Genomic DNA, 25789 nt, shown 5'->3' on the forward strand with positions numbered 1-25789 from the left:
CCCTCATCCATCCCTTTATAACTTCCAGATTCAACTATTCCAATCCAATAAAGAATTCAGGAGAAACTTCTTTACGCAGAGAGTGGTTAGACTGTGGAACTTGCTACCAGAGGAGTATTTGTGGCGAATAGCATAGATGCATTTAAGGGGAAGCTAGATAAGTACATGAGGGAGAACGGAATAGAAGGGTGAGATGAAGTAAGGTGAGAGGAGGCTCATGTGGAACATAAACACCGGTGTAGGCCCGTTGGGCCGAATGGCCTGATTCTGTGCTGTAAATACAATGTAATACTATGTATGATGTCTTGTGGCTATGGACTGGCTTGCAGTCCATTTTTCTTTTTTTTCCTCTTCAATATGAAAGTCTCTTTTCCTGTCCTGTGATATTTGACTGATAAACAGAGAGTAAATAAGGTCACTTCTGTGATAAAAACAGAAAATACTGGACACACTCAGCTCGTCGCGTAGCATCTGTGGAGAAACAAAGAAGTTAATATTTCAAGTGTGGACCCTTCCTCAAAACAGGAGCTTATTAAAACTGCCCTTTTTCAAGGTGGAGATTGGGTCGGGAGGAGAAACACGACCTCCGATCAGGTCAAATTGCTACAGCAAGGGACTTTAATTGTAGTTAGATGGGTACTTTTCTTCCCACGCAACCCATGAACCACATGGAACTTTGGAGGACACCTGGTGAAGTTCGTACAGTTTACCCATCTGGGGAGGTCCTTGGAGCTTACCCTCTGGGTTCATTGTCTCCTGGGTGTTAGGAGGTTGGCAGTGAGGGTACAGCGGGGTTTGTTGCCTCCTGGGATGAGCAAGCTGCATCACCAGGGCAAAATTAGGTCTTTCTGGCAGCTGGTTGACAAATTTTACATTGCTTAACAAGGATATTTCCACTTCCTGCAGGTCCAACATCTCCTCTAGGAGACCAGCTTTGTAAAATTCAATGCACAGACCCCATTAGAACTGGCCTTCTGTAACACAGTGCTGGCCCAGAGGTACAACTCAGCACTCTGCTCAATACTGTCCAGCCTTGTCCCAGGCAACATGGAAAACTTACATGGTTCACTGGAGCTTGACTTGAGGCATCTACTCTCAGGTGAAGACTGGAAAAAGGCTCTGAGACTGACCTTCACAACCGCCACCTGCAGCAGAATGAGAGAGGCTCAAAGCAGAATGCTCCACCCCACATACCTTACTCAGGCAAATTTTGTAAAGTTCACCTGGTCCTGACTGCAGCCACAAAGGACACTTCACGAGCTGTCATCCATTTGGATGGAAGTCCTCGATATCAGCAGAGCCATCTTGTGCATGCTCAGGTAAAGAACTTTTGCCATTCAGAAGCTTGCATAAATGTCACTCTTCCCTTCTATGGCACAACCCAACATTCCCTACAAGTGAGGCATTTGCCAGTCAGAGCAAGTAATGCATGGGCTATGCATGGAGCTGGGAAATATGGATCCCCCTTCCTGCAGGCCCACCTATGCCAAGCGTTCACAATCAGGGCTACCTAGTGCTGATTGCTGAAGAAATAGGCCTCAGCTCAACTCCTTCGGGCATCCGCTGCTGCCTCAACCCGAATTCCAAATCTTTCCCTATCCCTCCAAGAGTCCCCAGTCCTCTGACCAAGAATGGTCCAGTTCTAATGTATAGAACTGTGCAACTATACATCGCCCTCAACATATGTCTCTGTAAATATTGTGTAATCTGTAAGATCACTTCCACTCTGTAGCAAAGCATATGTAAACCATATCTGACAGAGTGTGTAAACTTTTATAAAGCAACTTTTAAAAAAAAAGTAGGCCTCCAGGAAACGGAATGAGTCTTTGGTCTCAAATATCTTGAAGTATACATTGAGGTTCCTCCATCTATCGCATAGCCCGATGGATACTCAGAGCCCCTAGGATCCATCAAGCACCCTTAAGTGTAATCTTATAAGGTGCCATTGATGGTGCAGAGAGTCGCTAGTGACAAGTGCAGAATGAAGAATTGGGGCTATAGTTCATTGTGCTATCTCTGACCTATGCTTGCATCTAGTAAGGCTCCATGGCAATACCAGAGCCTTGAAAAAGTACCCCTCTTATCCAGCACTGATGCCCAATATTACAGCAGGGGAATAGACTGGGTAATCATCCTCCATTTGCACTGCACAAACAGCAGACTAGTTGAGTTATGCAAATGGTAAACCTCTTGGGTGAATCAGGAACAATGGAATCTGAAACTATTAACAACTTAGTCAAGCATTTCCACTCTACAGGCTAGGATATCGGCTCCATTGGTCATCAGTAATTGTCTGAATCACCTTCCCATTCCTGAGTTAACAAAAACTGATAAAAAGACTCTGATGGAGGTCCTCCAAGCTATGGGTTCTTTTCAAGTAGGCAAGAGCTTCAATTACTACCATTTGAATGGTGGTACAGCAGGCCACCAATTCAAAAACCTTTTTAGTATGTCTTTGAACCACACTGTTTTTAGACAACTGCGATACCTATAAGTACCTGCATGAGGCTATCTCTTCCAGGCAGCTTCAGTAAAAGTGTACCAATGTACATATGGAGATTTTATACAGTGCTTTTTGTGTTGGGTCAGTGCCCATGAAAATGCCTCACTGATATCAAAGGTGCACAGCATAACTGGTACAGTTCAAGAATCAAGTATCTTGGAGAAGCTAATGGTTTAAGAGATGGGTTGCTATGGTGCACATAGATGTGAAAATTAAGGCATATTTGCATATATTCCATTCATCAAATCTGTTAACCTGCCCTTGGGACTTGATCATTATATTCTCCCTACTAGTTTGGGACTTGGCTTTTTTCGCTTGTGAAACTGAAGCCTGAAATACTTTTCCGTTTTTGAACAGCGATTCCCTTTGGTCCCGTAGCACTGGCAAAACTGTTGAAGTGAAAGAAAGTGCAACATTATTAGGAGAGAAATCATTTTCTGCTTTACTCTAATTTTGTTTTATATTCCCAGTTAGCTCCAGAAATACAATGGATGCTTGGGACTGCATATCATGGATAAACAGGGGAAGGGAATGTGCTCCGATCCCTCCAGAAACAATTTACATAACTATTAAATTATTCCTCATAGGACTTATTACATACTGGCGTAGCTCTGGCACTGGGACCCTCTCAAATCCTAATATATACTGGAGACATTGCAGAGAAGTTTACTGTTTGATATCTAGTTAAGTGATAGTGTGATCCAGAGATCATAACATAGACCCTTTGTCTCACTATGACCTCGCATGTACTGCCACATGCATTCTCCTGCCTTTTCAGAAGCCGGACTGAAAAACACTGCAACAACAACGTGCATTTATATAGTGCCTTTAACGTAGTAAAACGACCCAAGGCGCTTCACAGGAGCTTTATCAAACAAAATTTGACACCGAGCCTCATAAGGAAATATTAGGACAGGTGACCAAAAGCTTGGTCAAAGAGGTAGGTTTTAAGGAGCGTCTTAAAAGGAGGAGAGAGGGGTAGAGAGGCAGAGAGGTTTAGGGAGGGAATTCCAGAGCTTAGGACCTAGGCTGCTGAAGGCACACTGCCAATGTTGGAGCGATTTAAAATCTGGGATGCACAAGAGGCAAGAATTGGAGGAGCGCAGAGGTCTCGGAGGGTTGTAGGACTGGAGGAGGTTACAGAGATAAGGAAGGGTCAGGCCATGGAGGGATTTGCAAACAAGGATGAGAATTTTAAAATCGAGGCGTTCCCAGACCGGGAGCCAATGTAGGTCAGCGAGCACAGGGTTGGTGGATGAATGCTGAGATGAGGCTGGTTGTAAACCAACAAACTGGTTTATTTTACATGAAATATATGAATGTACAGAATACAGTTTTCCTACTGCACACCACCCCCCCCCCCCCCACCCCATGCCATAAAATAAAGTATGCAACTCTGCCTTTATTATAGGCTAAACTCACAAGTTGGCAGCCCCTGAACTAACTGGCACTAACCTTTCCTCCTACACACTGTACACATTCATACCTCTGCTTGGCGTCTTTCAGCCTCCCTTACTGACTAGACAGCACAATCTTGCTGTGTCTCTGATGTTTCAGACTGCTTATTCCAGAGATAGAGAGAGAGACATGAAGACAGAGACAGGGACAGAAAGCAGTAAAGGCCGTCCTCTGACTCCTCCCTCAAGACTCTGTGACAATGACTGGTCAACAGGACTCATTCTAGTAGCAGTGTGCTGACTGCAGTGGGATCTGCTCAACCTTCCCATTATCGCAATACTAATGCAACATAGAAATGTAAACGGTTTATGATGGCTATAGTGGCTGGCTGATCTGGTATTCCATCCAGGACCCAATGAAAACATCCCAAATAGTTTGTGTATTTCTGGGATTTAACCCTTTGTAAGCTGTATTTAACTTTACAGCAGTATCACAATATAAACGAAACCAAAATTTCTTCTAGGTTAAGTCCCAAAATGTTATACCAAAACCCAATTTAGGTGTTAGTATAGGTCATTCAATTGGCCTTCTGTTATATGACACAAATATGTGCACTGTCACAAACTAGGGAAACCTACAGACCCCTCATCACCACATCCAACTGCATCATTACAACACCAACATTCCTGCCTGAGAGTTTATTCCAAGTGCTGATCACTACGAACATCAGCCCTAAATTTGCTTTTCACTAATTTAAGACCCATGTCCCCTGTCCTACTATCATGGTTGAAATAGTGCGCTAGATTTACCTTTTCTCTACCATTTAATATCCCGTGTGCCTCTACAAGGTCACTTCTTGGTTATCTCCTCTATTCAAAGTAGAAGAACTAAAGTTTTTTCAGACTTCTTCATAACTCAGTCTTAACACTGGGGAGCATCCTTGCGGCTCATTGCACCACTGCAAAGGCTTGAATGTTTCTCTTGTGACTCAGTGACCACAAATGGACATTGTACTAGTGTTTCCAGTGACTGAAGGGTGTAGAATGAGGGCACAAAGATACAAGATTAATTGCAAGAGAGTTAGGATAGAGAGCAGGAGAATTTTTTTTAAAAAAATACACAGAGGGTTGCGAGGTTGTGGAGTCAGTGGTTGAAGAAGAGACCAAGTATAGGATAGGTGGTTGAAGGAAAATGGATAAAAAGATATGGGGACAGGATGGGCACATGGGGTTAGAACAATTGCTCGTGTGGAGGATAAACACCGACACGGACTGGTGGGGTTGAATGGCCTGTGTCGATTGTAATTTCTATGTAGTATCCAGTTTTGATCACTGTAGTTTCAGCATAACATCCTCTGATTCATATTTCAACCGATTTAGCAATTAGTTCATCATTCTACTTACTTTGTTGATAGCAAATACATCCCTTGTGGAACAGCAAAGTGCCAAGCCTATGAACTCTTAGATCTCTTTCAATTTCACCTTTAGCTAATTCAACACCCTCCGTAGTGAAATAAAAAGGAAAAACTGCAAATCTGAAATAAAAAAATACAGAAAATTCTGGAAATATGTAGCTAGTCAGCATCTGTGCCAAGAACAGGTTATAATGTTTAGGGTGTGTTATCATTCATAGAGTATTTATGTGGCCCATTCTCTTCTTCCAATGTGCAGGATCTGCAGCTTATCTGTATTGAATGTCAATACTTTGAATTCCTACCATTTTAAGCTTATGAAGTAGCCTTTAGTCCTTTAAGTTAAATTACACTCTCATTCCTGTGCCTGTAAAGGGGGTTGTTGGATCACTTGGGTGCAGTGAATACAGGAAAACCAGGCGGGGCAGCGTAGGCCCAGAGATGAGCCCACCCGATTTTCCATCCATTTTAATTAATGGATGGAAATTGGACATGTTCCGCTGGGGCACGTGTTCCTCCCCGCCCAATGTTTCCGCATTTGTTGCACCCAGATAATCCAATAGCCCCAGGTCCAGGAAGGGGACATTTTGCCCCAATTTCTCAAAAGTACTGGAAGCAAAGGACACAGAAGACACAACTTCCTGGATACCACGGCAACCAGAAGCAGATCCGGGTGACCTATCTTTGCAATCCTTGAGTATATTTATACATCGTTTTGTTGATTTTTAAACTCTAATTTTGATTCATCAGATTTCTACGCTACTAGTGGAACCCCTGTGGTGTCACCCACGGAAAGTCAGTACGAAGTGAATTTCTCTGTTATTGCAGCTACACGTATAGGGAGCCGCAGCTTCTTGCGGCATAATTGTGCAATTGCAGGTGTGAGGGGAAGGGGTGGGAACAGCCTGCAGAATCAAATTCTCAGAGAGAAAAGTACTCAGTTTCATGAATCATTTAGATAAACATGGAAAATGCAGAAACTGGAACATGGGAAGAAAAAAGTGAATAACTGTTACAAACTTATTGCTGTCCAGGAGGAAGGTGAAGAATGATGGCTGAGTCCTGGGGGTTTGAGGATATCTGAACAGTGCTGTTGTGGGTATTGGTATGGGTACAGGGATCTGGTAGAAGTGTATTGTTGCAGTAGTGACTGTGTGTCAAGGTGGCAATGCCCACATAAGGAGTGCGTGACATCCATAGCAAATTTAATACATGATAGCCTAGTGTCGGCCTTTCTCAGTAGCTCTTTCACAGATTAGCACCTTTATCTCTCTATCCAATTCTATTGTAAGCAGTCTTTAGGCCAGATTTTCTGTCGAATCAGTCAATAGGCAGAAAATTCTTTGACGACTGCCATAGTTATGAGAACTCTAGTTTTTACTACTGTTCATGCCTCCCATTAGCCAACCACCCTCTTGTGAAATGCATCCCACATATATGCCTGATTTTCTTTCCTCTTAAGACTTCTACAATAGCCATTACTCTATGCATCATTTTCTACTGTTCTGTCTTGTTCACCTTGAAAATTTGAAGCTATAATTTAAGAAAAATTGTGTGGGTATGTAGTGGTAGTGTGTGTTAGGTTTTACTCTGCGTCTTGGCAGCACAGTCTCACATTATATGTGGAAAACAGTTATGTTCCTTGCTCAATTTGTGTTCCTTGGGTTGGTTGAGTCCTTGATCAAGACATCAGAATACCAAATGAACTGGGTAAGTCTGAGATGACAACACTGAACATAAAATCATAATGTAGCAGCTGATCTCGTTCAACCAAAGTGGACTGGGGGTGGAACGGGGAAAAGAATTTGCTGCCAGGAATTTCCTAGTAGCTTTTATGTGCAAACTGCGTTTCTGCCGAACTTCCATCAAAGTTAAGGCAGTGGAGCAGGAGAAGCTCTGAGGAAATTCCTGGTGTAAGCATTTGCAGTGATCTTCTCCACTGCTATGGGCAACGCGGACAGGGTAATTACTTGGGTAATCAAGGCTCTCCAATTCGACTGCTCGGTCTTCCATCTTGCACCCCTATAAACTTGAGCTCATCCAAAACTCTGCTGCCCTTATTCTAACGCGCACCAAGTCCTGTTCACCCATCAACCCTGTGCTCACTGACTTACATTGGCTCCCGGTCCACCAACGCCTCAAATTTAAAAATTCTCATCCTTGTGTTCAAATCCCTCCATGCCCTTGCCCCTCCCTATCTCTGTAACCTCCTTCTCCAGCCCTACAACCCTCAAAGAACTCTGCGTTCCTCCAATTCTGGCTTCTTTTCTATCCCCGGCTCCCTTCATCCCATCATTAGCGGCCGTGCCTTCAGCTGTGTAGGCCCTAAGTTCTGGAATTTCCTCCCTAAGCCTCGCTGACTCTCCTTCTTTAAGACGCTCCTTAAAACCTACCTCTTCAACCAAGCTTTCGATCATGTCCTAATGTCTGCTCCTTTGGCTTTGTGTCAATTTTTGTCCGATTACGTTCCTGTGAAGTGCCTTGGGACGTTTTACTGTTAAAGGCACTATATAAATGCAAGTTCTTGTGGTAGGAATGATTTGAAGAGTGGATCTGTAGCAACACACTGATCAAAGCAGATTCCAATTTAAATATCTGCTGATGAAGAATATGAACTGTATTGACCTTGTACAGAAGAGGTAAAGACATTGTGCTACATCTTCTGACTGGCCATTAGTCAGGCTGTGCGTTATTAGCAAATTGCCAATCATAACTGGATCGCAGTGGGCGCAGTAATGTGGGAAAATTTTCAGCCCAAATTGGTGCTGGAAGCTTGGCTGGGGGGTGGGGGGGGGAGGGGGGAGGGGGAGGGGGCAGAAAATTAAAAGGTTGCTTACAGAGGGATTGCTAAAATCAAGTGGATCTGGCTCCACAAGGGGCTAAAAATTTTGATAGTCTTTGCTGAGGCTATTTGGGTAAGAAGGTACCTTAGCAAAGCCAGGTAGCCCAATAAATAGATCAGGAAACCAAATTGGTGACTAAGTGATGCAGCGGGGCAACAGTCCAACCCACCGCTTGATGGCTGGTGAAGTGGAGGTGGTGCAGAATGAGGTGATGATGCAGCGAGTGACCCTACTTGCTGTTCCAGGCCAGCCTCCTTGTGGAATAGCAGTGCAGTGCGACTGAAAGGCAGTTTTTAAAAGTTTGTTCATGGGATGTGGGCGTCGCTGGCAAGGCCAGCATTTATTGCCCATCTCTAATTGCCCTCAAGAAGGTGGTGATGAGCCGCCTTCTTAAACCACTGTAGTATGTGTGGTGAAGGTTCTCCCACAGTGCTGTTAGGTAGGGAGTTCCAGGATTTTGACCCAGCGACAATGAAGGAACGGCGATATATTTCCAAGTCGGGATGGTGTGTGACTTGGAGGGGAACGTGCAGGTGGTGTTGTTCCCATGTGCCTGCTGCCCTTGTCCAAGGTAGTAGAGGTCACTCGTTTGGGAGGTGCTGTCAAAGAAGTCTTGGCGAGTTGCTGCAGTGCATCCTGTGGATGGTACACACTGCAGCCACAGTGCACCGGTGGTGAAGGGAGTGAATGTTTAGGGTGGTGGATGGGGTGCCAATCAAGCGAGCTGCTTTGTCCTGGATGGTGTCAAGCTTCTCGAGTGTTGCTCGAGCTGCACTCATCCAGGCAAGTGGAGAGTATTCCATCACACTCCTGACTTGTGCCTTGTAGATGGTGGAAAGGCTTTAGGGAGTCAGGAGGTGAGTCACTTGCCGCAGAATACCCAGCCTGACCTGCTCTTGTATCCACAGTATTTATGTAGTTCGTCCAGTTAAGTTTCTGGTCAATGGTGATCCCCAGGATGTTGATGGTGGGGGATTCAGCGATGGTAATGCCATTGAACGTCAAGGGGAGGCAGTTAGACTCTCTCTTTTTGGAGATGGTCGTTGCCTGGCACTTGTCTGGCGCGAATGTTACTTGCCACTTATCAGCCCAAGTCTGGATATTGTCCAGGTCTTGCTGCATGTGGCCACAGACTGCTTCATTATCTGAGGGGTTGCAAATGGAACTGAACACCGTGCAATCATCAGCGAACATCCCCATTTCTGACCTTATGATGGAGGGGGTCATTGATGAAGCAGCTGAAGATGGTTGGGCCTAGGACACTGCCCTGAGGAACTCCTGCAGCAATGTCCTGCGGCTTAGATGATTGGCCTCCAACAACCACTACCGTCTTCCTTTGTGCTAGGTGTATCTACAGCCACTGAAGAGTTTCCCCCCTGATTCCCATTGACTTCAATTATATTAGGGCTTCTTGGTGCCACACTCAGTCAAATGCTGTCTTGATGTGAAGGGCAGTCACTCTCACCTTACCTCTGGAATTCAGTTCTTTTGTCCATGTTTGGACCAAGGCTGTAATGAAGGCAGCTCACCACCACCTTCTCAAGGGCAATTAGGGATGGGCAATAAATGCTGGCCTCGCCAGTGACGCCCACATACCATGAATGAATAGAAAAGGTCTGGAGCAGAGTGGTCCTGGTGGAACCCAAACTGAGCATCGATGAGCAGGTTATTGGTAAGTACCGCTTGATAGCACTGTCAACGACACCTTCCATCACATTGCTGATGATTTGAGAGTCGAGTGAAGGGGTGGTAATTGGCCGGATTGGATTTGTCCTGCTTTTTGTGGACAGGGCATACCTGGGCATTTTTTCCTCCCGTTAGTTATTTAATTGTCCACCACCATTTGCGACTGGATGCAGTAGGACTGCAGAGCTTTGATCTGATCCGTTGGTTGTAGAATCGCTTAGCTCTGTCTATAGCATGTTGCTTCCGCTGTTTAGCATTCATATAGTCCTGTATTGTAGCTTCACCAAGTTGGCACCTCATTTTTAGGTATGCCTGGTGCTGCTCCTGGCATGCCCTTTTACACCACTCATTGAAGCAGGGTTGCAGAAGGGGGCTTGAGGGCACTTGCAAGTTTGTACAGAAAATCCAGTGGTGATGTTAATCTAAAAGTTGTTGCTGTAACACTCTACCGAAGAATAATCTTTTATTCATTCTCAGAATGCGAGCATTGCTGGAAAGGCCGGTATTTATTGGCCATCCCTTGTTGCCCTGATAAGGTGGTGGTGTGCCTTCTTCACAAACTATTGCAATCTGTGTGGTGAAGGTGCCCCACTGACACTTCAGTGCAGTACTGAGAGAGCACTGCACTGTAGGAAGAGCTGTATTTTGGATGAGACGTTAAACATCAGACATCTGGCCTCTCAGGTGAACTATTTGAAGAACAGGGGGCGACCTAGCCAATATTTATCCCTCAACCAACATCACCAGAACAGATTATCTGGTCATGTTCCTCACTGTTGTTTGTGGGATCTTGCTGTATGCAAATTGACTGTTACGTTTCCCTACATTACAACAGTGATGACACTTCAAACTACTTCATTGGCTGTAAAGCGTTTTGGGATGTCCTGAGATTGTGAAAGGTGCTATGAAATGCAAGTTCTTTCTTTCACGCTGCTTTTACAAAGTGGTTTTGATACAACTGAGTGGCTTGCTAGGCCACTTCAGGAGGCAGTTAAGAGTTAACCATGTTAGTGTTGGACTGGAGTCACCTAGGACAGACTAGGTAAGGATGGCAGGTTTCCTGCCCTGAAGGACATTAGTGAACCAGTTGGGTTTTTACAACAACCCGACAGCTTTATGGTCACTTTTACTGATATAAGCTTTTTATTTCCAGATTTTTTTTCTAAGCTGAAATCAAATTCTCAAACTGCTATGATGGGAACATAAGAACCTAAGAAATAGGCGCAGGAGTAGGCCACATGGCCCCTCGAGCCTGCGCTGCCCTTCAATCAGATCATGGGTGATCTTCGACCTCAACTCCACTTTCCTGCCTGATCCCTTGATTCCCCTAGAGTCCAATAATCTATTGATCTCAGCCTTGAGTATATTCAAAGACTCAGCATCCACGGCCCTCTGGGGTAGGGAATTCCAAAGATGCACAACCCTGAGTGAAGAAATTCCTCATCTCTGTCTTAAATGGCCGACCCCTTATCCTGCGACTATGCCCCCTAGTTCTAGACTCTCCAGCCATGGGAAACAATCTCTCAGCATCTACCCTGTCAAGCCCCCTCAGAATCTTATATGTTTCAATGAGATCACCTCTCATTCTTCGAAACTCCAGAGTATGGACCCATTCTACTCAACCTCGTCTCACAGGACAACCCTCAACCCAGGAATTAATCTAGTGAACCTTCGCTGCGCCGCCTCTAAGGCAAGTATATCCTTCCTTAGATAAGGAGACCAAAACTGTACACAGTACTCCAGGTGAGGTCTCACCAAAGCCCTGTATAACTGTAGTAAGACTTCCTTATTCTTGCATTCCAACCCCCTTGCAATAAAGGCCAACATGTCATAAGAACATAAGAAATAGGAGCAGGAGTAGGCCAATCGGCCCCTCGAGCCTGCTTCGCCATTCAATAAGATCATGGCTGATCTGATCCTAACCTCAAATCTAAATTCATGACCAATTTCCTGCCCGCTCCCCGTAACCCCTAATTCCCTTTACTTCTAGGAAACTGTCTATTTCTGTTTTAAATTTATTTAATGATGTAGCTTCCACAGCTTCCTGGGGCAGCAAATTCCACAGACCTACTACCGTCTGAGTGAAGAAGTTTCTCCTCATCTCAGTTTTGAAAGAGCAGCCCCTTATTCTAAGATTATGCCCCCTAGTTCTAGTTTCACCCATCCTTGGGAACATCCTTACTGCATCCACCCGATCAAGCCCTTTCACAATCTTATATGTTTCAGTAAGATCGCCTCTCATTCTTCTGAACTGCAATGAGTAGAGTCCCAATCTACTCAACCTCTCCTCATATGTCCGCCCCCTCATCCCCGGGATTAACCGAGGGAACCTTCTTTGTACTGCCTCGAGAGCAAGTATGTCTTTTCTTAAGTATGGACACCAAAACTGTATGCAGTATTCCAGGTGCGGTCTCACCAATACCTTATATAACTGCAGCAATACCTCCCTGTTTTTATATTCTATCCCCCAGCAATAAAAGCCAACATTCCGTTGGCCCTCTTGATCACCTGCTGCACCTGCATACTAACTTTTTGATTTTCTTGCACTAGGACCCCCAGATCCCTTTGTACTGCAGTACTTTCCAGTTTCTCGCCATTAAGATAATAACTTGCTCTCTGATTTTTCCTGCCAAAGTGCATAACCTCACATTTTCCAATATTGTATTGCATCTGCCAAATCTCCGCCCACTCACCCAGCCTGTCTATATCCCCTTGTAGGTTTTTTATGTCCTCCTCACTCTCTATTTTCCCTCCCATCTTTGTATCATCTGCTTTCCTAATTGCCTGCTGTACCTGCGCACTAACTTTTTGTGTTTCTTGTACGAGGACACCAAGTGTCTCTGAACACCAACATTTAAATAGTTTCTCACCATTTAAAAAATATTCTGTTTTTCTATTCTTCCTACCAAAGTGAATAACCTCACATTTCCCCACATTATACTCCATCTGCCACCTTCTTACCCACTTACTTAACCTGTCTATATCCCTTTGCAGACTCTGTGTCCTCAAATGGGATTTGAACTAACGTTTGCTGGCTTATTAGTCCAGGCCTCTGGATCACTAGTCCAGTAAAAAAAGAAAAACCTGTATTTATACAGCACCTGTCACGACCTCAGGACGTCCCAAAGCACTTTACAACCAATTAAGTATTTTGGAAGTGTAGTCACTGTTGTAATGCAGGAAGTGCAGCAGCCAATCAGCACACAGCACAGCCCTGCAAACAGCAATCTAATAATGACCAGATAATCTGTTTCAATGATGTTGGTTGAGGGATAAATATTGACCAGGTCACTGGGGAGAATTCACTCTTTGAAATAGTGCCATGGGATCTTTTACGTCCACCCGTGGGGGCAGACGGGACCTCGGTTTAACGTCTCATTTGAAAGATGGCACTTCTGACAAGTACTGCACTTTAGTGTCAACCTGGACTGTTTGCTCAAGTCTCTGGAGTGGGACTTGAACCCACAACCATCTGACTCAGAGTCAAGAGTTACCACTGAGCCATGGCTGACACCTAACATGACCAATACACTACCATACCTAAGAATAATATGGAGACTATTTAGTAACGCTACAAAATGTGCAGCTTTTTTGAGGCCATTTCTGATCCATTCCTATTGTTTTCAACTAAAGCCTTATCAGAGTTAATGGGCCACAATATTTACCAGTAGGTGGAGGGGGAGCAAGGGAAGATGAAAATGGCTGAAGAACCCAGCAAGGCCAGGGATGTCCTGTCAATTTAACAGGGACCCTTGGGGATGGTTCCCAGCAATCGGGAGGGAAGAATGTCAGCATGTGGAGCTGGGGAGTAGACCGAGGCCATCGCGGGGGGGAGGGGAGAGAAGTCATCGCAGGAAGTGGGGGGGGGAAATCAGCAAACAAGGCTTGCAGGAAAGAGGTTATCAGGCCCTGGGGGAGGGGGAGGTGGGAGGTCGGCGATCTGGGCTCGGAATCAACCACGATCGGCAGAGGGGAGGCCGAAGGCTTGCTTGAGGGGCCAGGGGAGCACTTCTGCTCTTCCTGGCCCACAAGCAGTGCTGTAAAAGGCACTTACCTTGTGGAGTCGGGGGCTGCCGGAACTGTAAAATTTAAATCGGGTTCCCAATTGCACTTTGGTAGCCCGATTTATCTTTGTTAATGAAGTGTCCCACCTCTCCATGGCTGGACACTATTGACTTCACGAAACCCGCCACCGTAAAAATGGCAAAATTACCCACATCCCAATTGGTCATTCGTTGTGTCAGCCAGTGGGGTTTGCCGAGCATTCTTCTTACCCAGTCTTTGCAAAGACTACCAACACTGTTATTCCCATTTTTGCACCCACTTCCCTGGCAGGCTGGTCCCAGTACTTCTAATATTAGCAGGGCTCCTAGATTTATGTGCTACCTCAAAGACAAATTCTACAGAGAATGTAAATTCTAAATACAAGGGGGTAGAAGTTATGTTACAGCTATACAAAGCTCTGGTTGGACCACACCTGGAGTACTGTGTTCAGTTCTGGGCACTGCACCTTAGGAAGGAGATATTGGCCTTGGAGGAAGTACAGCGTAGATTTACTAGAATGATACCTGAACTCCAAAAGGTTAAATTACGAGTTGAGATTACACAAACTAGGGTTGTATTCCCTGGAATTTAGAAGATTAAGGGGTGATTTAATTGAAGTTTTCAAGAAATTAAGGGGAACTGATAGGGTAGATAGTGTGAAACTATTTCCGCTGGTTGGGGAGTCTAGGACTAGGGGACACAGCCTAAAAATTAGAGCCAGGACTTTCAGGAGTGAAGTTAGGAAACACTTCTACACGCAAAGGGTGGTAGAAGTTTGGAACTCTCTCCCGCAAATGGCAGTTGATGCTAGCTCATTTGTTAATTTTAAATCTGAGATTGATAGATTAAGCAAAGATATTAAGGGATATGGGGCTAAGGCGGGACTATGGAGTCAGGCCACAGATCAGCCATGATCTCATTGAACGGCAGAACAGACTCGAGGGGCTAAATGGCCTACTCCTGTTCCTATGTAGCAGGTCTAGTTTCTGTAGCATGTTACCTAATTGGTCCATGTTTATTTATATCTTAGGAAAAGTGTGAATTTTTAATTTAACAGCACAAGTTTAGAGGGAGGCACCTGAATTATAAACTTATGGTACTTACTGGAGAGGGGAGGCCGAGAAATGCCTCTTCATCTCAGTCTTAAATGGCCGACCCCATATCTTGCGACTCTCCAGCCAAGGGAAACAACCTCTCAGCCTCTACCCTGTCAAGCCCCCTCAGTATCTTGTGTTTCAATGAGATCATCTCTCATTCTTCTAAACTCCAGAGGGTATAGACCCATTCTATTCAACCTCTCCTCATAGGACAACCCTCTCATCCCAGGAATGAATCTAGTGAACCTTCGTTTCACCGCCTCTAAGGCAAGTATATCCTTCCTAAGGTAAGGAGACCAAAACTGTACATAGTACTCCAGGTGAGATCCCACCAAAGCCCTGTACAATTGATATCCTTAATCTTGTACTCCAACCCCCTTGCAATAAAGGCCAACATGCCATTTGCCTTCCTAATTGCTTGCTGTACCTGCATGCTAACTTTTTGTGTTTCTTGTACCAGGACACTCAAGTCTCTCTGGACACCAACATTTGATAGTTTCTCACCATTTAAAAAATATTCTGTTTTTCTATTCTTCCTACCAAAGTGAATAACTTCACATTTTCCCACATTATACTCCATCTACCACCTTCATGCCCACTCACTTAACCTGTTTGTATCCCTTCGCAGACTCTTTGTGTCCTCCTCAGAGTTTACTTTTCCACTTAGCTTTGTATCGTCAGCAAACTTGGATATATTACACTCGGTCCCTTCATCTAAGTCATAGATTGTAAATAGCCGAGGCCCAAACACTGATCCTTGTGGTAACCCACTAGTTACAGCCTGCCAACCTGAAAATGACCCGTTTATCCCTCCTGTTTTCTGTCCGTTAACCAATTCTCTATCCATACTAATATGTTACCCCCAATCCCACGAGCCTTTATCTTGCGTAACAACAACCAGTCACGCAGGTCACAGTCGCGTGTCAGTTTTCTAGCAAGCGCATGTGACGATTGCTATGTACCTTTAGAAAGGTCTTCACATCTTTAGCTCTATCTTCACACGATAGGGTGGGAATTACCATCAACCATGCTATTAGATGAACACATAAAAGGCTTGTATCAAATAGGTTTTTAAACTAGTTAATGTTTCCAGTAGAACAGCAGAGAAAGGAATTTGGTACAAATGTGCTAAGCTTTCATAAGGTAACATTACGAAAAGCCACTTTCATCCCTATATCTAATGTGTTATAACAAGAGTCAGGGCCATTCCTAACTTAAGCTTTCCTGTAATTAGGTAATAAAATAGAAGTAGCAAGTGCTGGAAATACGCAGCGGGTCTGCCAGCACCTGATGCGGGAAAACTAGGTCTTCTAGTCAATGGAAAGTAAAAGCAGGTAGGGTGTATATTGGGCAGCTGATCTGCTACCACCCGCTTTGCACCCCCACCAAAGTTGAATTTCACTGCCTCAAGGTTCTGACATGAGTGCCAATCAAAACTTAACCTGTCTTATCTCTCCTCAGATGTTGGTGGCATTTTCTCTTTTTATTTCATAATTCCAGTTTTCTCTCTACAATAGGATATTGATGTGTAGCTAAACTATTTGTCTGTTGTGGGTTGTTACCTTTTGGACCTGATCAGTTTCCATTGCTTTCATTTCTTCTGTAAACAGAAAATCACATGAAAAATCTAGAGACTCGGGGATAAAAGACAGAAATTGTTGGTAGAAGGATAAGGTTAACATTCTGAATACAGTCAAGGCTGCCAGTCAACTGAGCAAGTATACATCATACATTTATTAATGAACAACCCTCTCAACTCCAAAATTGGGCACAGGGATTAAAAATAAAAATTCATTGCACTACTTAGTAAAGCATTACTAGTAACTTTCATAAAAAATGTACAAATTTTGTTAAAAATTTATCAAGCCTTCAAATGATTTGGTTACAGATAGATTTATAATATTACATTGAAAACTACATGTCATGTTAAATGATACAATATGTGTATGATTTAATTAAATGCTCAGAAATGATTCCAACAAAATTCATTTGCTTTTTTTTCTGATTCATTAGCAATTTTTTAAATACATATAAGTGGCAAAATGAGGTAACTGTATATGTACCAAAGAAAAATCCCACTCTAAAATGTCCATTAAGACCTAAAGATAACCCAGATTGTATGTGCTTCAGGTTTTGTTTTCCCTCGAAGTTTAGGCTGCTGCTGAAACCCTAGCATTCCAGAATCCAATATGACAGTGTTAAGACATTGCACCAAACTTTGCTGTATTCAGAACAACACTTTAAAAAAAATGGATCAGTATGGCAAACATTTTCAACTTTAGCAGTCTAGTGTTACACTCTTGGCTTCTCAAAATAATGACTAAAATCTGGGATATCACTAGGTCTTGGTGATTTTTGCTTACAATTAACATAAGTTTCAAACTATCCACCAAAAACTCATGCAAAACACAAAACGTTGAGCTGGACACATCGGTAAACCCAATACTTGTGGGATCAACCAACACACAACAAATCCTACTGTATGTTGTTGCTTCTCTTGCATCATACAGACTGTGGGATTAAATACATAAATGCGCATTACAGTTCATGGCAGTAATAGCTCAGCATGAATCCCCATTCCCACCCAAACCAACCCCAGCTGGGCAGAAGCAGCCACGGCCAGTATGAGCTGGTTTGATACACATGCACATGTGCTTATTACACACTGACCACAGAAAGCGAAGTCTGGACACATCTGCCCTAGAGTCTCCATGCAAACGACACAAGAAACATTTCAAAAGTGGTTAAGCATTAAGAGTGCAACAATTAACTTTGCAATAACCAGACCTAACTGTTACTGTATCTCCTCCCAGGCCCCAATTTTCATCATTCAACTAAGTTATAAGAAAGCAATTCTCCCCTAAACAAAATAAAACTCCAATCCTGCCTCACTTTAATTTTGTCATTCCAATCGGAGTTCTTAAATTATGAGGATACAATGGTAATTAACTATTTTGTGAATAGTAAGAGCTGTGGTCTGTTTTTACCAAATTAGGCAGCACTCCTCAACCTAAATATTAGCATCCAGATAATACTGTGTATGCATCTCAGTCTCAGCATTACAGCTGCAGTACATTATAAGCACAAGAACTGTTTTACAGCTGCTTTGAAACATTTTAGGTGCTAGTAGTATTGCAGAGAAAAAAATGTCATACAATGTCTGTGTACGATCTGCCTTCTATGATGCATTGTCACTAGAAATGTCATTGTAAAGTAACGTGGTGTCATGGGGAAGGCGTGAGTTGTTCTTATTTGTTGTTACAGAGAACATTCACAGGAATGGATGTATATCACCCCTGTATATCATCATTGATAACTGAAAGCTCAGCTCTAACTTCAACTTTATTTTTAAGATACGTACAAACTCTTTCAGTTTTCCATAGCTATATTTTGTAAGAACAAAACATATAACACTATCCATGCTAAAGCTTTTCTTTAAATGAATTTATCCAATTCAACAAAGTCCCATAATTTTAAAATTCAGAGTTAATTTTGTGTGTCCATATTACTACTCTAACAGCTTATAGGTTGCACTGTAACAATCCAGTATTTCTAAAAGACCTGCACTTCCAATTTCTCTTCCATGATTCGTAAATGTGGTGTTCCATAAACAATTTAAATAAGAACAATTTGTCCAGCATATAATAAACATTCTGAAATTCAGGTCACACTGGTTATAGTTTACAAATTCTTCATGCAATATTTAAAATCATCAGATATGTTTTCTTACACACCTTGTTTCCACTCAAGAATCTACACACTTTGCATTCGGGTTTGATGAGGAAGTCATGATGAAAAACGATTATGTACAATAAACCAAACAGTGATATTGTGGGCAACTATTTATGCATTACCAATTGACCATGTAAACTTCCCAACGTAGGTCTTTTAGAAACACTGGGTAAACCTTGTGAGGAAGAGCCTTCAACTCAGGATCAGCAGCAAGTGAGTGAAAAATTAACACTGGTTGGTAACATTTGGTGAATGTTGAAAACCAAGAACATATCTAGCAGCTATAATTTGCTGGCTAGTTGTTTATATATCCTCGACATCTGTGAAATTCTAATTACTCTAATTTTATAGTATGTTTCAAAACAAGAAAATTAATATATTGATACTATTACTCCATAACGAAAATGCAGAGAAAAGAACTCGGGTACATGCAAAAGGTCTACAGATAGGATATGCATTTAGTCACAACTACAACTGAGGTCAAAGGCCAGAAATCAAGATCGGTTTCAGTTTTTACTTTAGACCACGCTTATAGGTGGGAAAATTAAAAATTTGTTCCTACTCTGTGCCCAATTTAAGTAATGAGCAGTTAACGGCCAGGTCTGGTCTGTGGCAATACCAGGCTCTCAATCCATCCCAACAATCCAAATCAAAAACAAATAAATCACCTGGTGTAGGTTTGACCACTAAAGGATTACAGTAAGTCACAAGTTGTATCCTATAATGACAGCTTCCAAACCAAATGATTGCAATTATTGCTTCAATCAAATGTTAGATTCAATCTTTAATTAGCAAAATGTTAAAGTCTATGAGAATAATCAATACAGATTTAAACTTGCCCACTGAATAATTAGAATCTTGGAGGAACAAAAAAATGAAATGAATCTTAATTTTTTCTTCATTGCAAATGTGCATTAGTCCCATTTTCCCCAAATGTTTTTATTCAGCAGTCAGTCCCCTACTATAGTACTATAAAAATAGTAATTTTGCAATACTGTTTTACAAAATTTGCTAAAAATTGAATCAAATACTTGGTTATCAGGAGCTCTTCAGACTGATCATTATTGTTTTCATTACCATATAATAGGCCTCTGTTCTAATAACTGCTCAATGCTTTCCTGCAAATTTAAGAACAGAAGCCCTTGTGCTTAGTTCTGTCACTCAGCCTGTCGTATTTTGTAAGAGTGAATAATTTTATTGGGGTCACTCTGCAGATTTAGGAGAAATACATGTAATTACTGAATCTAGTGAAAATTAATCTCAATATTATGTGGTATTACATCTACGGAAAGAACCAAAAAGAGGAGATGGAGAAAATGTGCATTTAATCAGGAATATTACCATTGTAAGGTAGAGTTGAAGGCTGGTGTAAAACTGGCAGTAGAATGCCTGCTTGTGCTGTTCTCTGTTCAAACCAGTTTGTTTAAAGAAAGCAATAATGAGTTGAATGCAGTGTCAGGATAGTTTGTGACATGGAGTTTTTCATTGAGAACAGAGGATAAAGCTGAGAATTTTTTTTTTAAGGTAGCAAAGTAATTCAACAAACCAGGTTACGTCTTAAGGTGCTTATAGGACTTTGTTGCACACCCGAGGACCCACATTATTAGACTGGCCAGTAATATTTAGTAACATGTGATATTTTTATAGCTCACCCAGTTTTCAAACCTCTCTGTCATTATGCTTACATAGGATTTCCATTCACTGCACATCACAGGACAGCTAAGCAAAGAATTTCTGCCACTTACTGCTTTGGTTCTCTGGGTAAAAATACACCGTTTTTCACATCGGCACAATATTCCACCCCTATTAATTTAGATGTGGGTGTGTTATAAATATATGTTCTTCTAATCTGCCATTAGAAAATACTGAGGGGCAACTGGCTGATAAAATTTTCATAATTGCTGCACCCTTAGCATACAGTGTGCAACCGCAAACAAAAAGAAACAAACCAGTGTACAGTACTAGTACTGTATAAATAACACAGCTATACATTTCAGCATTATTAAGACTACACACATACATCTCACATCATGCCAGTACTTAGGTTTTTCTGAAAAAGTACATGTGGCTAAAACACTTGCACGCCTACAATCACTCTCACTCACAGTACCTGAAGGCTCTATAGGTAGATTGCTAAAACGGTTGAACTACCTTTATTTTATTTATATTTATATATATAATATACACACACATGTATACAGGTAGATTTTTTTTATATATATATATATATATATATATATATATATATAAATAAAAAAGCACACATGCTAACAGATCACATCCACTGTAATCCTGCAGCAACACCCGGAATGATCACACAAAAACCAGGGAATGTTAGTGCAGACACAAATTAAGCTGAAAAAAAATCTTTGGAGTTCCAATCACACTGTTAGTATAACAATCCCATAATTGTTTCAATGTGAAGACTATATAAGCTTTATAAGTCATTAAATCACACAGTGCAAAGGGAGGTCAAATGACTGCATCACATCATGACCCTTCATGTAAAGGGAAGGCTGGAAGCCACAATAGGTAAGTTCAATGGATAGTTCATTCATATGCGACAAGGAACACCCAAATTTGTGCTATTAGACTGGTCTCATTCTGAATCACGGTGAACTTCTGAAGCATCAGCTCGACAAATTGGACATGTACGATTTGCCTGGGGGAAGAAAGGACAATCATGTTTCATATATCTGTATTACACTTTGAAGAAACTGAAGTCTAATTATATTAAAGAACACTACCACAAACCAATCCTGTGATTTCTGCTCCCAAACACCATGGATTCACTTTAATCCACATTACTATTTTGTACAAAACATACACGGGTATTAATGGCATATGTCTCACACTTTAATGTAGAATGGCCTGTGTATCCGCAGCTCAACGTGTAATAAACAAGTCAGACCACTGATTATGCAAAACAGCATTTTCTTTCATAAGTATGAAAGTGCCACAAATCACAAACCCAACATATGATGTTCTTCTGACTTTGTACTGAAACATTTGCAGTGTACTATTCACTGGTATGATGCTGCATTTATCCCAGTTTACTCTTATTTTAAATATTCTGGAACAGATGGTGAAGCACTAAGTAATTATTTCAGTTAGGTTTTTTAAAATTTTAATTGAAGTTCATTATGATGTTCTTGGACTGTCAAATTCTCAGAACAGTTACGTCGAACATAATTGTATACTTTGTGGGGAAAAGCTAACAAGGGAGCTTAGAAAAATCTTCAACAATTCAATTTCACCAAAATTACCTATCTATCTACCAAGAGAGGGCAACAAATGGAAGTAGAGAACCTTCTGTTATTCATTATCTCTTTCAGAGACACTTTTATTATATATTTGGTGTTACAGGAACAGTTACAACAAGGGCAAATGTCTTAGAGTTGATGATGCATTGAAAGAATTGCAAAAATTGTACTGAGGCACCAATGTCAAGTCATAAATCTCCCATAGTCTAATAATTACTCCATTAACCCCTGGCTCTGTAAGAGATCATCTTTGTATTTGAACTTCTGCACACAAGGCTTTTTATAGGATAGGTGCACAGCACATTTTGCTTCACAATGTGCATTAAGACTGAAGCAGAATTAGTACGAGTCCTGGATTTGCTGTCAAGATCTTCAGGCAACAACGTCTAAGCCAGTTTGACAGGATGGAGAAATAGCGTGTGAAGCTTCACCACTATATTTTGTGGCCTTTTTGTTTGATACAGTATGAAGAAGTGTATCTGTAGGAACTCATGTGCCTTTAGAAGGAATATGGAAGTCTGGATTATGCACTAGGAATTATAGAACCATAAAATTTACAGTATGGATGGAAGCCATTCAGCCCATCATTCCTATGCTGGTGCAAGCACTTCAGTTGCAGCCTTCTCCCAGTCCTAAATTTAACATTTTCATTCTCGTATGTAAATCCCTTCAGGGCCTAGCCCCTTTCTATCTCTAACTTTCTTCAGTCCAACTACCCCATTCCCCCACAACTCTCCATTCCTCTGAATCTGGCCTCTTACGTATTTCCGCCTTCCTGCGCCCCACCATTAGCGGCTGTGCTGGAATTTCCTCTCTAAACCTTTTTATTTCTCCACCTCTTTCTCTTCCTTTAAGACTCCCCTTAAAATCCATTTACATATTCTGTGAACAATTATTGTTTTTGAATTCCTTAGTATAAAGAAAGGAAAGCAAAGGTGTTGTAATCACCCCTTTGAGTGTGTGTCTTTCTCTCTGAATGAGGTTCTCTCCAAGTAATAAAATACTTTATTATAGTTCAAATGTGAAATTTTACCTGAAAAAAAGATTTTAACATCCATTCTCTAACTCAATTGGAAAACAAACTTGGAAACCCTGTTGAAGCACCTATTTTCTCATGTACAAGTTGTACACTGAGAATTATCCTGATGCTTGCTGGGAAATTCTGCACACAGTGAGACCTGGGCATTGACAGCACAAATGTCCTTTAGGGAAGGAAACCTACCATCCTTACTTGGTCTGGCCTATACGTGACTCCAGTCCCACACCAACGTGGTTGTTTCTTAACCTCCCTTTGAAGTGGCCTAGAAAGCCACTCAGTTGTACCAAAACCCTACATGAGGGCACCTAGAGATGGGCATTAAATGCCGTCCTTGCCAGTGATGCCCATGTCCTGTGAATTAATTTTTTTAAAATGTATTTGGTAACTCCAGTCAACAGAGTAATAGCTCTGTGAAAAATATCAATTGCAAGCCCATACTTTTGAAAGAGACGAAGGCCTCCAATTAAAAGTATAATGAAAAGAAAAATGGTGGATGACAAGTGTTTGAAAAACCATTTTGGGTGATTTGAATATTTCATTTTCTGTTTTCTTTTGATGGATTTTTGACACTTTTTATAAATATAGAGTTCTGAAACTTGGCTCACTGGTAGGAACATTTTGTTTCCACCACCTGCCTGTTCAAACTGCTGTGGTGGCGGTGTGGCCCTCATTACAAAATTACACCGTGGTCTTTCCCCTAATCCTCTGACACCGTATCCTATTTCGAGCACCTCATCTTGTTCCACCCCTCATCTCTCCTTTAAAATCCTTGGTCTCTATTGCTCCAAAACAAAATATTAATAAAGAGATTGAAAGATAGAAAAGAGAATGCTATACATAAATTAAAATGAACCTACTTCCATTTTTTGTGCAGGTAATTTAGAATTAAAAATAACCCAGGACTCAACATAAGACAGGTCCATTTAATAGACTGTTAAGAGAATACAATCAAACATTACCATGAAATAAAATGTGAAGATCACAAGATTAGGTTCAGATGAACAAGTGTGTTAAATTTCAGGATTTTTGATGGAATGTATTTGGGAATGAGTTATGTTTAAGGATTGTGTATTAAAACAAAGTTAATTCACACAGGTTTAGAAATAGCCACAGGTTGCAGGCACTGAAAATGTGTATTAAAGCCAGATGAGCCAGTTTGTGGAATACTATATCTCACAGTCTATTTCAAACTAATACAGGGTCAATTGTCTCATTTCAATCCATTAGTCCACAATTTGCCTTATTCGTTTTGAGAATGGCAAGAGATGTTTGTTTTAAAATCACATCCCAAGGAGGGGAGAGGGGTAGCTGGTTTTATAGATAGGCCTACTGACAAATCACTGATCGAGGAAAGAGTCAGAGGGACAACTCTCCCACTGGCTGGGCACACAAATAAAAAGTGACAAAGGGACATGCAGCCAGCCAGCTCTGGAGAGGAAGCCTGGCTTGGCAGGGGCATACTGACTCATCTCAAACCCAGTGCTCATCAGAAACAGAAGGCTGACCAGGAAGCATTAAGTGAGTCTGGAGATAGCGTGGCATATGTTTTACTATTTTCTAAGAAGGGTTCTGTAATTAGATGAATCAAGGTGAGATTTGATTATAACGATTACTCTGTACATTCACTTGCTGTCTGTAAAATAAAGAGATGTAATGATTTCTATCTGGCCTCATCTCACTGAGTTTTTCAGTCTGCCTTCGGAAGGGCTGGAGAAGCGTACATGAAGGCACGTATAAAGGGCACGGTGGGGAGGGTGAACACAAGGTGCTTGGACAGTTTGCGGGAGTGTTGAGTACCACTCTACCCAAGAGAATATGTAAGGCAGACCTGATCTTATCCTAAAAAATGAAAAATAAATAAAAGTTTGAGTTGATGCCATTCACCCTGACTGGATGAACTGGCTGGCTTTACAAAACTGACAAAATGTATGGAAAAAGAAATTTCAAAACTAAAATTTACTTTACAGATCTGTACTCATTTAAATAAAAATAATTTTGAAAACGCTCTAACCATCAACTTTTCCCCAGCAGTTTCTTTTCATAAATTACTCAACATGTCTGTCCATTATTCATTAATTGAGACATCCTAAGGATGTGAAAGACAATATACAAATGCAATTTTTTTTCTTAAATGTAACATTTTTGAAATTATACTACTTAAACAAAAAAGGCTAGCAGTGCAATCAGGATTGGGGTGCAAATTTTTCCAATTCTAAATTTCTTTGTCACAAACACAAAGTCAAATGTCACAATCAAAACTCATGATAAATTAAAAATGCATTTAAAGTGGATTTGACTGCACAATTTAAAATACTTAAAATATAATGAAAGTATAAAGTGATAATAAAAGATAATGCACAACAAGTGAACTCTGTCCTCTGTCTGTACAAGCTAACTCAATGTGGAAGTACTGTGTTTACATACTGTGCTGTAGATATTACAAGCGTTGCCATTTCCAATCAGTTCAATGGTCCCTTGTAAATCGTAGTTCACTACATTCCCTCCAGATGGCATCAAGTCCATGAACAATATAAAAAATGTGCACATCACAAGAATTGCTGGCTCGTCAGTACGCTGTGATATATTAGTAAATCTGTAATTATTGGAAACCCATTAAAGCCAAAGGAGGTTCCATATCCTTTGGGGAGGTCAAGATGGAACTGTTAAGAAAACCTTTACAAATAAATCAGAATGACATTTTAACCAGTAGGGGTGATTTAAACACAATTAACTGATTATAAATCTGTTTTTTTTAAAATCTTGCCATTAAAGA

The 25789-nt window shown here is 41.5% G+C and overlaps 1 protein-coding gene across 3 annotated transcripts in view; it reads right to left on the reverse strand.

Annotated features, from left to right (window-relative positions):
• Positions 1–16682: 16682 nt before the first annotated feature.
• Positions 16683–25789, reverse strand: part of LOC137321118 (E3 ubiquitin-protein ligase RNF38) — a 223017-nt gene continuing 213910 nt past the window's right edge. For all 3 annotated transcript variants that reach the window (XM_067983341.1, XM_067983343.1, XM_067983342.1), the window contains one exon: positions 16683–21376. In XM_067983341.1, coding sequence (XP_067839442.1) covers positions 21314–21376 — 63 coding nt within the window. In that variant the 3' untranslated portion in view covers positions 16683–21313. The remainder of the gene's footprint in view (positions 21377–25789) is intronic.

Source organism: Heptranchias perlo, chromosome 4 (assembly GCF_035084215.1).
Source record: "Heptranchias perlo isolate sHepPer1 chromosome 4, sHepPer1.hap1, whole genome shotgun sequence".
Classification (NCBI taxonomy): Eukaryota; Metazoa; Chordata; class Chondrichthyes; order Hexanchiformes; family Hexanchidae; genus Heptranchias; species Heptranchias perlo.